General features: G+C 42.4%; 1 protein-coding gene across 1 annotated transcript; it reads right to left on the reverse strand.

The window, feature by feature from the left end:
- Positions 1–313: 313 nt before the first annotated feature.
- On the reverse strand, positions 314–11,801 carry srl (sarcalumenin). Its single transcript, XM_077619837.1, has 6 exons — positions 11,638–11,801; positions 7,099–7,197; positions 6,801–6,896; positions 5,306–5,422; positions 5,004–5,237; positions 314–4,058 (listed from the first exon to the last, which is right to left on the reverse strand). The coding sequence occupies exons 1-6, from the start codon at positions 11,699–11,701 to the stop codon at positions 3,247–3,249; spliced, it is 1,422 nt and encodes a 473-aa protein (XP_077475963.1). The 5' UTR covers positions 11,702–11,801; the 3' UTR covers positions 314–3,246.
- Between the last annotated feature and the right edge of the window lie 1,558 nt (positions 11,802–13,359).

The raw sequence follows: 13,359 nt of genomic DNA on the forward strand, positions 1-13,359 counted from the left end.
GGATTTGGGCAGAAGTGCAACCATCCCTACGAGGCTTTTAAAACAAAAAATAGCTTTGAAAATAGTGTTCCTTGCAAGACATTTGCGCCTATCAATTTGTTAATAGTACTCAGAGTTAATTCGATATATTTAAATTACTAATTCTAACCCATCATAAAAGGCAAGCAACATTTTTTTGTGATTCAAACATATTTGGGCATCGCATTTATCAATAAATATTTGAAAAAGCCCAAAACACGCTAACTAACTCCACGCATTCCAACAGCAAACCTCACAACCATCAGCGCATTTTGCTAATGACTTTTAATAAGATTTCAAATCCACCCACCGATGACAACGTCCTTCAAAACACCCACCACCTTTACTTTGAAAAACGATTCCAACTGATGATAAATCCACACTTGACCCCTCGTGTGAACGTTTTTGTGTGAGAGAAGCAGACAAAAGAAGAACGGCTGGGGAAAAGGGAAGCGTGACGACCTATAATGAGCTTTTTATGGATAATAAACGCAATCGATCACTGCACTTAAAGGTGCTGACTTGAAATTCTTTTCATCATTTTGCCTCACAAACAATTTCCCTGCCCGACAACAGCACCTCTGATTGGCTCCAACCATTTTGCATGCATGACATTAAGCAAACCCTCTTTCCCATCTTTTTTTTGTCTCGAGAATTCAACGCGCGCTTCAAACAATGTCCTTCAAAGATAAAAAGCTGCACAATAATGAGATGAGTGTCATTTACATAAAAGTAATGTGAGCTTGAAGAGAAGCCATTCTGACAATTAACCTTTGCTTAAGAACCGTGTCTTTAAAAACAATCAAGAACAGGATGGCTTTTTCTTACCTAATAAGAGAGCACATTTGCCATTTTGAAGTCGGATTGCAACATACGGCTAGAAAATATCAATCAGTTCAGCATCAGAAGTTACTGCAGTTGTCAACTTCTCACACACACACACACACACACACACACACACACAATTGCAGTCACGACAAACTGCAGCTGCAATGCAGGTCTTCTATATGAAAATCAGAATTTAAAAAAAAATAGATTGGACTCCTATCTCCGCCAATTTCAGTCCACAAGTTAATTCAAGAAAAAACATATTTCCACTATATCTGAATCCTTCTCATGACTGAAATCATCATAAAACGAGAGCTGACATGAATACGAATGAATTCTTACATATGTTTAAATCTCATTATACTTGTATAATGACAATAAAAGCATCCAATTCAATTCAAGTTCATATTTGACATTTCCGACCTCTCAATTTATGACTTATGTCGTTCAGTAACATTTTTGGAAGCGTCGTTGACATCCTTTCAAATTTCTGTTTGGGTTTAACTTTGCTAGGTTTAAAGACACTTGATAATAGCCGTCATAATCATTCATACATATCATGACAAGGGCAGTCATGTAGCGTTAGCAACAACATTAAAAATGTTACAACATGAGGTTCTAAATGGTAAAATGCTAAAGTTAGTCTGATAAAGTTAAAAACTCTCATTGTAATTGTATAATGAAAATAAAAGCATTCAATTCAATTCACTGCCAATGGTACACACAGACTAGCTTGCGATCCTCGTGAGGATACACGGTGTAGACCGCTTGGTAGTTAACTTAAGCACCCCACACCGCTTGGTTAAATTATTATATATTTTTTTAAATGGCGTAAATTGAAGCACAAGTCGTCTAATTTCCCCCTCCCAGGAACTCCCAGTGTTCCTTGAATGCCACACAAAACAGGAAGTAGGCGAGCACCGGGCAGTTCGCCGAGGTAGCTTTGAGTAAGAAGTCGTCCGCCATTTTGGTGTTCTGCTAATACGACGTCCGTTCGGAAGGACCGCCCTCACGCGAATAAGATCAATAAATAATGAAAGAACCAGCTAAAACACATCCTTTTTTGGTGGTCATTCAGCAAGAAAATCCAAAAACAACTCAACATCTTCCGTATTGGGTTTGATTGACAGTAGCGGAAATAAATAAGACCAGGCTAGAAAAAAAAAACCTGTAAAGCCGGCGATGACCTTTGACCTCTGCTTCCCCTCCATTTCACAGATGGTCAAAGAGCGAAAATCACATGGTTTTGGTAGTACGTTAGGAAAAAGTTTATGGGATGGCAAATGCATGCGCGAAAAATGCAATGTGAATTGTTGTTGTTAGCAAAATTTAAGCTTGTTTAGCACCCACAAAAATGAAGCATTTTTGGAATCGACTCGCCGTAATGTTGTCTTTCCTCTGCCCTTTTTAAAAAAATAATAATTTTAGCAACGCCTCTTTCCAATTCCTGTTTTATTCACATAAAAGTGGTTTGGTTATGGGACTGGCGGTCCTTCGATGCCCACTTTCTTTCTTCACATCAGTCCTTCCCCCCAAAAGCCTCCAGACAGTCGAAATTAAATCTGTTCCGCAACTAACAAGATGGTCATTTAAAAAAAAGATATCATTTTTCTTCTATCACGTCACATTCTTGAGTTGTACCCTATTTATAGTCTATTACAATTTCCCCAAAAGAATTAATTTGCGTTTATCGTCCGGACAAGACAGAAAACAAGGGTGGGGGCCATTATTATTATTATTATTATTATTTTAAATTTATCTTGGTTGCCTAATAGTGCTCATATGCCTATTTTAGCTTTTGTCGCAGACAACCAAGCGATCGTTAAAAATACAGAAGGCCTTACTGCCGTATTTCGCTTAAACCCGCTAGCTAAAACTAAAACGGATGCTAACGCCGTTTAAGCGACACCAATCGGAAGTACCGAATTTCATTGGCTTATCCGTAATAGATCTCCTCGTCACGACTGGATTTAAAGGAACGGAAGTGCAATACAATATCTTCATCCCCAAAAATGATAGAAAAGGTCAGATTCGGGTTTGGCGCCATTGTAGCATCAGGCGACCTTTGGTTTTGGTTTTGTTTTTTCCTTTTTTTTTTTCTGAGGCGTAAAACATGTTGTCGTTGACCCTTGTAATTCACCCTTTCCTTAAGCTGGGCCTTTGCAGACAGATGACTCCGCCCCCTCCCGCCGCCCCGCCCCCCCCAGTCCCGATAAATGCACCTTTGTTGGTCTCCTGAGGAAATTCAAGCCGTCCCATCCGGTCTTCAGAATAAAGGTCGTCATCTTTTTTCAATCCCGCCCCCTTCCTCTCACGGAAACCTTCAGCCCCGCCCCCTTCCTCCCCGGAAACCGTCAGCCCCGCCCCCTTCCTCCCCGGTCGCTCGTCGTTGGAAAAATGTCAGTTCTTCCGGTAGCGGTTCTTGGGCTTCTCCCCGCAGCCGGTGGTCTCGCAGGAGGAAAGTCCGGGCTGCTTGCCCGAGTTGATGCCGCTGAGGAGGGCGGGCAATTCGTGGGTGATGGCCTTCTCGATCTTCTCCAGCAGGCAGCCGCCGATGTAGGAGCACTGGGCCGACAGGGGCTTGAAGCCGGCCACCGCGTTGATGCCGAAGAAGTCACGGTAGGCGTCGCGGTTGGGCAGGTCGAACTTGCTGACGTTGGTCTTGGCCAGGATGGACTTGAAGATGTAGAACTTGTCCGGGTCGTCCACGATCTCCTTGAAGACCAGCTCCGGGTCGCTGAAGAAGCTCATCTTCTCCTTGAAGGTCTGGACGTAGCGGTCCACCAGCAGGCCGTGGATGCGCACCCGGATGCCGTGCTGGCGGATGAAGGCGATCTTGTTCTCCATGCGGTTCTCGATCACCTGGTTCAGGTCCTCCAGCAGGGAGATCTCCTCCCGCTTGAAGAGCTCGCGGCTGGTGTCCGCCGCGTAGTCGTAGGGCCAGAAGGAGCTGACGTAGACCCGGGGCGGCTCCGTCACGTTGATGAGCGGGGCCAGGCTCCAGAAGAGCGCCCCGTAGACCCGCATCAGGTCCTGGGTGGCCAGGTTGTCGGCCTTGTTCAGGATGATGCGGATCTGCGACTCGCGGCCCTTCAGTTGACGGAAGAGCATCTCAAGTTCCAGACCCACGTCCAGCTTGGTGGGATCGAAGACCACGAAGATCAGGTCGGCGCGGTCAATGAACCACTGGCAGACGTCGTTGAAAGGGTAGCCTGTGGCGGAGACAGAGAGAGAGATGTTCGTTTGGAAAACGCCGCCGTCACTTAGTCCGGGGTGGGTACCCAGACATTTCGTCGACGGACACTTCGTCCCCGGACAGTTCGTCGCCAGATAGTTCGCCTAACCCAAGGGTGTCAGACTCAGGTTGGTTTGCGGGCCGCGTTAACATCAACTCAATTTCATGTGGGCCGGACATTTTAGATATAATATTTAGATTATTTTTTTTATAAATGGATTAAATGAACTGGATTAAAAGCCCTGAATATTCAGTTTTTTTATAGATCAAAAACAAAGTTTATTTTAGCTTTTTTTAAATATATTTTTAGATTTTAAAAAAATGATTTTTGAACTAAAAACACAGAAAAAATGGATTTAAAAAATACATCTATACTCTTCATTTTAATTTGATCCTAAAACAGAAAGTCGGCACTCACGATTTACTTTCCCGGGCCACACAAAATGATGCGGCGGGCCAGATTTGGGCCCCGGGCCGCCACTTTGACACATGTGGCCTAACCTTAACCACTAACCTTAACAACTATTAAAGAAGACAAAGGAAATTGACATATTCTTTATTAAAGAAAATAAAACAGCAAAAACTCGCTCGACAACACAAACACTATCAACGTGACATAACAACTCAGATGTCACATTGATTCTTTTTGGGGTCTTTCCAAACGTGGAGCGCTCAACGTAGGAACCGTTTCGTGCGTAGTGTGTTTAGAGACCAGCACATTTAGTACTTGCACATGTGTTTGTGTTGTCGAGCGAGTTTTTGCGGTTTTATTTTCTTTAATAAAGAATATGTGAATTTCCTTTGTCTTCTTTTTAATATATTTTTTAAATAAAATACTTTTATTTTTTGCCTTTTATTTGAAAAACAATCGCGAGTTCGCCGACGAAATGTCCGGTCACGCCGGGGTGGGCGGAGCCATTACCTCGCTCCTGCTGCTTGCGATTCTCGATGATTCCCGGCGTGTCCACAAAGGTGACGCGCTCCAGCAGCTTGTGAGGCATTTCGATCCCGATCAACTTCTCCAAAAAGTTCTGCCCGAACTTCTCCAGCGGCGAAAAGGAGCGCGAGCTGTCGGCCGCCATCACGATCCCCTCCACCGAGCGGATCTTCTCGCCGTGCGTGATGACGGTGAATTCCGAGGTAGTGGGTTCGGCTCCTGAAATGTCGGGCGTCCCGTTACCATCCCTTCTGCCGGTTAGAAAAGACGGACGAACGGTCGCCAACCTGTGTAGAGCTGATAGGGGCTGTCGCTCAAGCCCAGGAGGTAATTAATCATGGAGGACTTGCCCACGCTCCACGGTCCCAGGAACAGCACCATGGGCTTGGAGGTAATTTCGCCATCTGCGGGAACGAGAAACCAAAAAAAAATGGATGATTCATTGCCAGTCATTCCATTTGAATTAGATTGCATTTGAATATTGCAAAGCCCACTGACAGCCCACCGTGTTTTGGGAAAATAAATGCAATTAAAAATGTTAAGTTGACAGGAATTTTGATTGGTAGTGGCGCTTGCCATGGCTATTTTTGGACTATTGGTACTTCTCTTTAAAACGTCATTATTGCGTCATATTTGTAAACAGAAGCAGAAGGGCTACTTTAACACCAAAAATATGATGAGTCATCGGTTGCATTATTTTTACTGAACTATCTATTTTCTCAAAATTTCAGAAATGCTCTGGAAGATTTTTTGCTAAATTATTATCCTGCATTGTTAGCTTATGTTGTACATTAATTACCCATTTTAGAAGCATAAACAATGTTCCTATTGATTTTTTTAATGGTTAAAAATATAATTTTCAGATCAGTAATGAATAGCAATGAGTTTCCCCCCCCCCACGTTTGCTGTGTTAGCATCATACGCTAATTAGCTAATACTGCGATTACACCCCCAATTCCATTATTTTTCTGATCTACATTTGAGATGAGGGTGGAGGACCTTTCCCCTCATTGGCTAATAAGGCATTTTACGTTTTAACTCTTTGGCTACTGTCAATGGTCATAAACAAACCAGGTGGTTTTGTTTTTCAATTTAAGGCGATCTTAAGCATGGCTAAATATGGCGCGGCAGCGTCGGGAAAGCGGCGAATCAGAATCATAAGCCAAGCCGACACGCAAGGTGGCGTGACGTGGCGCCGAGAGTGACGCCATTGGCGGTACGTTGCGCAAGCTTCAGGCGCACGTGCACCCCCCGCGCCAGTGACGCCAAGGCAAATGAGAGGGGGGGATGGCCAGGGAGGGGGGGCGGAGCCATGCACGGGTAAGCCCCCAGCCGCACCCACCTGTGGCGGCGTCCCCCAGGGTTCGTCCAGGGTAGGCTGTTAGGTGGGGGGAGGGGGGCGGGGAGAGTGAGGAGAGTGAGGAGAGCACGGTGAGGGAGGAACGGGTGCCTGGAATCTTGCTTTTCATACTTTGGATTATGGAAAGATGATTCATAAGTGGGATTTTGGGCAGGCACAAAAGTCATTTAAAAAGAGAGACTTTTTAAATGTCACTTCATGAAATCAACGAGGAGAATGAAATGGAGGGGGAAAAATGCGCTTCAAACTGTGTACATGTGATAAATAACAATTGAAAGGAGAGTGAAAAAAATATTTTCCCCATTCAGAAGCCATTTTAAAAGAATTTTCAAGTCCTCAAAATGGCTCCACGGGTACCCCAATGCATAGAAAAGAAACGTCAAAACAGGAAATGGAAAAAAGGAAAACAATGTCGACTTTACCTGAGATTTCGTGCTGCCTCAGCTCGTTGTACTTGTAGGCCTGCTCCATTGGCTTGATGGAAGAGTGGTAGATTTTCCGTAACCTCTGAACGGCGGCTGGATTCGGGAGACACAGGATTAGAACCTTTAGTTTTGTCCGGGTTGGTTTGGTAAATACATAAACATGACGTTTTTTGTCAATCCAAGAGCATTTTTAGACGTTATGTTTATGGCAGTGGAGGCAGGAGAAAATACACATTTTCAAAGAGAAACAGCACTCTCTGCCGGATGGAATGAGTATAGACTTTCCATTTGTCACCTGCATAGTCTGCTGCTTTTTCTTCGGTGGCAAAGCGAAGAGTCTCCTCGATGTGAGATCGGTCTCTGAGGATGGATGTGAAGTCTTCTTCTTCTTCGTCTGTCAAAAGCAGAGAAATAATAATAATAATAATATGGGGGAAATTGCGCAAGACAAAAAGATAAATGGACAAGTGTGGTTTTTGAGAGCACATTCTGGTTTCAGATAGCTTTGCGATTAATTATTGTGCTTTGGAGCTCAATGCTAATTAGCACATTTTAGCTAATCTGGCCTAAAATATATCCTTTTTTTTCTTTTTCATAATGTATAACCACAATTCTTGTCACATTAGTTGAAAGAACCTCATAATCCTACTTTTGTTGATATAATGGGGATAGTCTCACAGCTGTTGAAAAAAAAAATAGGAATTAATCTTTACAGGTTTTCTTTTCAAAGGACAGTTTCAAAATGGCCAAACTAGTCCAAAAAAAGAAGAAAAATGACACGACTAATCATCGATAGTTAATTCTTTTGTGACCAGGAGTCTTTTAGGAGTGTGATTGAATTTTGGGGTCATCAGGTCAAAGGTCACAGAGTTCATAAAATACATTTCTTGATGAGTAATGACGTTTTGCTGGCTCAGAACAAATGTTAACCAAATATGCCGACGCCGCTAGCTCAGAGCGCTCTTCTCGTCTCCATCGCCGTTCCTAATAACGACAACCAATCACGATCATTGGACGGTCTGAGACGTCTAAAGGGGCCCCAATTTGGTGGCGCTCCGTCAGATGAAAATCCACGGCATTCATTTTGGAAGCTCTCCAATGACTTAGCTCACAGCTGTTAGCGTGCCCCGCGCTCAAATTAGAACGCAACCCCCTGAAAATAAACCCACATTTGTCGGGCATCACAATGGGCTTTACAGCAAAGGTAAGAGCCAATCATCTGTCATTTCTCATCCATATTTAGCCGCCAATCACACGCTTATCGGACCATGTCGGGGGGAGGGGGGGTCGCCGATTTTACGCCGCCTTTTGGCACCCCTCGGGCAAACTATATATACGTAGGCGGAGCCGACCGACGCCGGGAGGCCAACTGTTAATAGAGTTGTGAACGCATTTTCACGATATTTGCGGCACGTTTGTTAAAGACGATCCGGCGGCAGCTGCGGCGCCGGCTGGCAATAAATAAACCAAATAGTGCCGTTGCCATGTACACACGCTGGATTAGCGCGGCCCGCGCTAGCCAAGAAAGCCGGCCGGGCGCCATCTTGAATGTTTACCGGAGGTTTATCGAGTCAAAGCACGGAGCAACGCGACGCCGATCGATCGCCATCCTGACGCGGATGATCGATGAGGATCCGGGAAGGTTGGAGGCGGGGCTTTTGGGCGGTCGGGGGACGCCAGGGGGGAACGGAGCCGAGGCGAAATCGAGTCCGGCTGCTAAAAATAGGACAGACTAATGATCGGGAAAGACGAGGTGAGAACAAGAGAGGAACGCCAATAAAAGCAGAAAAGTAGCATGCTTTAACATAAACCAATTGTATATTGACTTTAAATATATAGAAACAATATGACTAGTGTACTTTTGCAGTACGGAAAACGAATATTTTGTAAGGTGTCCTAAAATATGCAATGTTCACGTTAACTATGTTTCCATCTCATACAATTCAATAAATGGTAGTTTTCACATACAAAATAATACTCAATTTAACACATTTAAAAAAAATAATTAAAAATTGCTTAATTAATTTCTGATGAACTGTCTGGAAAAAAACATTTTTAACAATTTTATGTTGATTGACAATTTGAATGACTTTTTTTAACCCTCGCAGGGCAGTTATGGATGCTATTGACGGCAATGGACGTCCAATCCGTTAGCAATGGGCCAATCAGTTAAAGACTATAGAGAAAAAAAATAATTTAAGAAGTTTTTTTGTCCTTTTCATTCAAATGCATGAAATGAAAGGATTGTCCCCACCAGATGGAGTTGGCCAAAAAGTCCAATTTTTGGAGGAGTAGGCCAATTGGCCGATATATTACGCTACGGATCGTGGGATGGAAACGCCAAGCCTCGGAGTAGACTTGAAAGGAAACCTTCCACGACATCTGGTTGCAAGGTAGAAATTAGATTAGTGACTCCACCAGCAACGGCCATCATTACATTCAATCTCTCTCTCACACACACACAATTGATCTCCTTTTCTAACAAGTGTAACGCAAGACATCACCTAAACTCTCCAAAAACACTGAGGAAAATTCACAAAAACGGTCCCAATACAATTAAAGTTCACTATTAAAAAGCTATGTTCAATTTGGTTAAAAAAAGTACATTTTACAAACACACAGATCAATGTTATAAATTATCCTCACAATGGTCACGGGGTGCTGGAGCTTATAGCAGCCAATTGTGAGCTGTAGGTGGGAGACACCCTGAATTGGATAAAATAGTAGTATTTTTTTCAATTGAATTGGAGGTCTAAAATACATAACTTTTTTTCTTCCCCGACTCCGATCATCGATTTGACAAATAAAGCTTTAGGATTTCAAGTTGGCATTTTTCAAAGTTTGCGCTAACAGGTGGCTAACCGGCACCTTTCCATTGGTCCAAAATAGTCCCACAATGGGTCAAAAGGCGAAGACGGCGGCGGCGGCAACGGAGGAGGAGGAGTCAGTTGGGCCAATTTTAACTGTCCGCTTGGACGTCCCACCAAAGAGACCTTCCTTCTCCACCTCAACGTTTCCCTTGCCGCCTCTTTAAGTCTCCCCAAAAGGGGGACCAAATCCCCCCCGGCAAGGCGTTGATCCGCCATGAGACCGGACGGCAAATGCGTCCGTCCTTGGGGAGGGACGACTCGTCTTCGGGCCGCCATTCAAGAGATCAACTTGTTCCTAAATGGCGCCCCCTTTTTTTAGATGCCGCTTTTGTCTCCGCCCTTTGACCCCATCGAAAACACCGCAAAGAGCAACACTCACATTAAATGAAATAGCCGGCGGTAAATACTGGCTGGGGTGCTAAAGGCGGGGATGTCCCATCATGCCACATTCCACTGGAAGGAAATCACGGAAGAACGGCATTGGTCGCGCCAACGATGATGTCATCGCTTGCTCGCTCGCTCGTCGAGGGCGATTGGAAGCGCGTGCATCGGACGGCTATTTCCGTCAAGGGTACTCAAAGACTTATTTGAGGCGATTTTAAAAATAATTCTTATTTTAGGGATTATTTGAGCGGTTGGAGTATGTCGCCGAGCCCATTGCTGTCAGGATGAAACGTCTATGGCCGTCAATCGAATTCACGGGATCGGAAATCGGTCCCGAACGTCTCATTTTAAGATCGGAATGGAGTGAAAAACATTAGCTTTTTAGTATACTTTTAAAAAATGATAAATAAGACGTACAAGGGTGTCGTCAGAGGAAACAAAAGAAAGGTGTGTTTGTGCTACGAAACATTTTTAGAAAATCGAGATCACGTGGATAAAGATTGCGTTTTGAAGATTTTTTACTGGATTACTAAACAACCAAATGGATTTCGTCAAAAGGTAAATTAATGTAATAAATTATCCATTGGCTTTTTGAAATAAGTTTTCCAACAGAGGGGTTACAAAGCAACAAAACAAGATGTAAAACAGTGCCTTAAAAATGTATTTATTTATATATTAACTTATTTATGACCTATTTATTTATGTCTAAAATGTATTTTCCTGTCTGTATTTTCTTGCTACCGTGACAATGACATTTCTCGAATACGGAATGAATAAAATTATCTAATCTAATCTAAAATAATGGTGTTTTATACTATATAAGATTGGAATCAGGTGGACAAAGATTGTATTGTTAAGATTTTTTGGGGGGGGGGGGGGATTACAAAAATTGATGATTTCTTTGGGCACTTTAAATCTCATTAAACCAGTAAAATGACAATAAAAGCATTCAATTCAATTGAAAACGACCAATATGGACAAGGATGTCATCAGAAGGAATTAAATGAATGAAATTTCCTGAATACGGGATGAATAAAGTTATCAAATCAAAAAAAATGTTTTTTAAAAATGCGACGACTTAATCGATATAAATTGGTTCCGAATCGGGTTGGAAAACGGGGACAACTCTAGTAGTGAGCCGGTTCACGTGGCCCCTCCCGCCCGGAGACGCCATGCCCCTACAAGGCCAACGGCCGGGAATAAAGCGAGGGCGCCGAGTGACGGCAGCTGAAGGCCGACCGGGCCAGTCCAGGGCGGGAGGAGGAGGAGGACGAAGAGGACCGGCGCCCGAGCCCAGTGTTGGGTTTCAGGAGGCTTTCCAAATCTTAGCCCCCCCCACCCCTCCCTAAACCTCCCGGAATCGAAAAGGGGCCCCAACGCCGGCTGCCAATTCGCTCCACGCCATCCCAAGGACGGGCAAGGGTGTCCGCCAAAGACCGTCGTATTAGACGTCCGATCCCTTCGGACGAGGACCGAAGGGATCGGACGTCGGTCCCAAAGGGCGTTTCGAGTTTCCGAACCAACGTCGACGGCGAGCAAAAGTGGAAAAAAATAAATACATAATAATAATGTTTTCTTACCTGCCGTGGCTTGAAAAAGCAGCAAGGTGAGCAAGCAGCAGACGGACACGACGCGAGCCTTCATGGTGGCGGCCGGGAGACCTCTCGCCGTCCCGCACGCGCTATATATACACCTACAGCCTGGCGGGAAGGTTAGAGGGCAAAAGGGGAGGGGCCTGCGGTAGGGGGGGGCGGCGGATGGCTTTGGCAAACGGGGGTCATTAAAAAACTTAAAATTATATATATACACTATAGTTGCTTTTAACTTTGTATTTTTCTAATACAACTATTTTACTTTCTATACTTTTTATCATAAATACAATGATGGCTTTATGATTATGGAATTTTTTTGTACTTTTGATATGGTATGTACATGAAATACATCATTTAAAAATGAATCAATGAAAGAAAGTTACACAATAAGAGTTTGGTTGTAGTTATTAAAGTTCAAAATTGTCATTTTTAAGAGTTTTTCCAAGTTTCTTATACCTTTAAAACAAAAAAGATTATAACTTTACAATATAATGTTCTATGGTGGATATAACTAGACATACTAATATGACATAAAGTTAGGGTTATGGTACTTAAATATGCATTATGTTAAATGTTTGTTTCAAAGCAAAAAGTTGTACTTTTAATATTGTGTGAGAATTTGTTTAAGTTGTGTAAATTACCTTTAAAGTTATTTTAGAAAATCTCCAAATATTTTTACTATTTCACCTGCAGGAATCAGCTGTTAAAACACCGAAAAGTGAAAATAACTTCACTTTGATCGTAACCGACGGACTAAAAACGATCGGAAAATAACGATTAGCACTAAAAAATAATAATACGACGTTCGCAAGGCACTTAAAAAAACAAAGTACAAACTTTATTCTTCTGTCTTTACAAAGGCACGAGCCTCTACGATCCCCAAAATGCTTCTCTTACAAAAACCAAACCACTTTTTGATGACAACGAACTAGGGGGACAGAGAAAAATTAAAAATAAAATAAAACCTTTAAAAACAAAAAAAAAAACAGATGACGGGCTGTATATGAGAAGAAAAATAAATCTCCAGTATCGTAGTACACATACATACTGCAGTAAGTGCTGATAAAAACATAACAAGAGCATAACATTATCAAGCATTTCATGAACATTTTTGGGGGAAAAAATGATTACAATTTTCCCCAAAGTTTTATCTTTCGATTAAAGGGTGGTGACATTGACAAAGATGGATTTTATCTGTCCAGCAGGATATAAAAAAATAAAAAATAAAAAATAAAACGCACATGTAAAAGGGCAGTTTGCGAATACAGTTAAAAAAAAAAGAAGCCGGAATGATTAAAGTGTGGAATGTTTTTTTAAGTGGGGGATTAGAAAGTAGTGCACTCGTTTCAAATATTTGATTGGATATTTCAATTATAGTATAAAAAAAATAAAATCTACCCAAAAAATAGGCTAATTGATAGCGTGCTTTAGCATAGGAGCAGAATGTTCACTTGGTTTACATGCAAACAATACTAAGATCGATATTTTGTTGTTTTTTTAATACGTTGGGAAATATTGTTTTACAATTTGGTTTTGTTTTCACTCATATAGTAAATTTTGTTCTTTTACTTTTTAGAGAACAGGCTCAAAAAAGTCACTATTTTGTTGTTGTTGGTGGTGTGGATTAGGGCCGCGACAATATATCGCGATACTTTCAAATGTACATAAATGATCCTTATGCTTATTGTTTTAACCTTTTGGAATAGTGTT

Source organism: Stigmatopora argus, chromosome 14 (genome assembly GCF_051989625.1).
Source record: "Stigmatopora argus isolate UIUO_Sarg chromosome 14, RoL_Sarg_1.0, whole genome shotgun sequence".
In the NCBI taxonomy this organism is placed as follows: Eukaryota; Metazoa; Chordata; class Actinopteri; order Syngnathiformes; family Syngnathidae; genus Stigmatopora; species Stigmatopora argus.

Bases quoted from the DNA above. Each gene is read 5' to 3' on its own strand.
- srl (XM_077619837.1), bottom strand. From the start codon at position 11,701: ATGAAGGCTCGCGTCGTGTCCGTCTGCTGCTTGCTCACCTTGCTGCTT. The intron at 7,198-11,637 runs GTAAGAAAACAT...TGCTTTTGACAG, and splicing joins GCTTTTTCAAGCCACGGCAG to ACGAAGAAGAAGAAGACTTC. The intron at 6,897-7,098 runs GTGACAAATGGA...TCCCGAATCCAG, and splicing joins AAAAGCAGCAGACTATGCAG to CCGCCGTTCAGAGGTTACGG.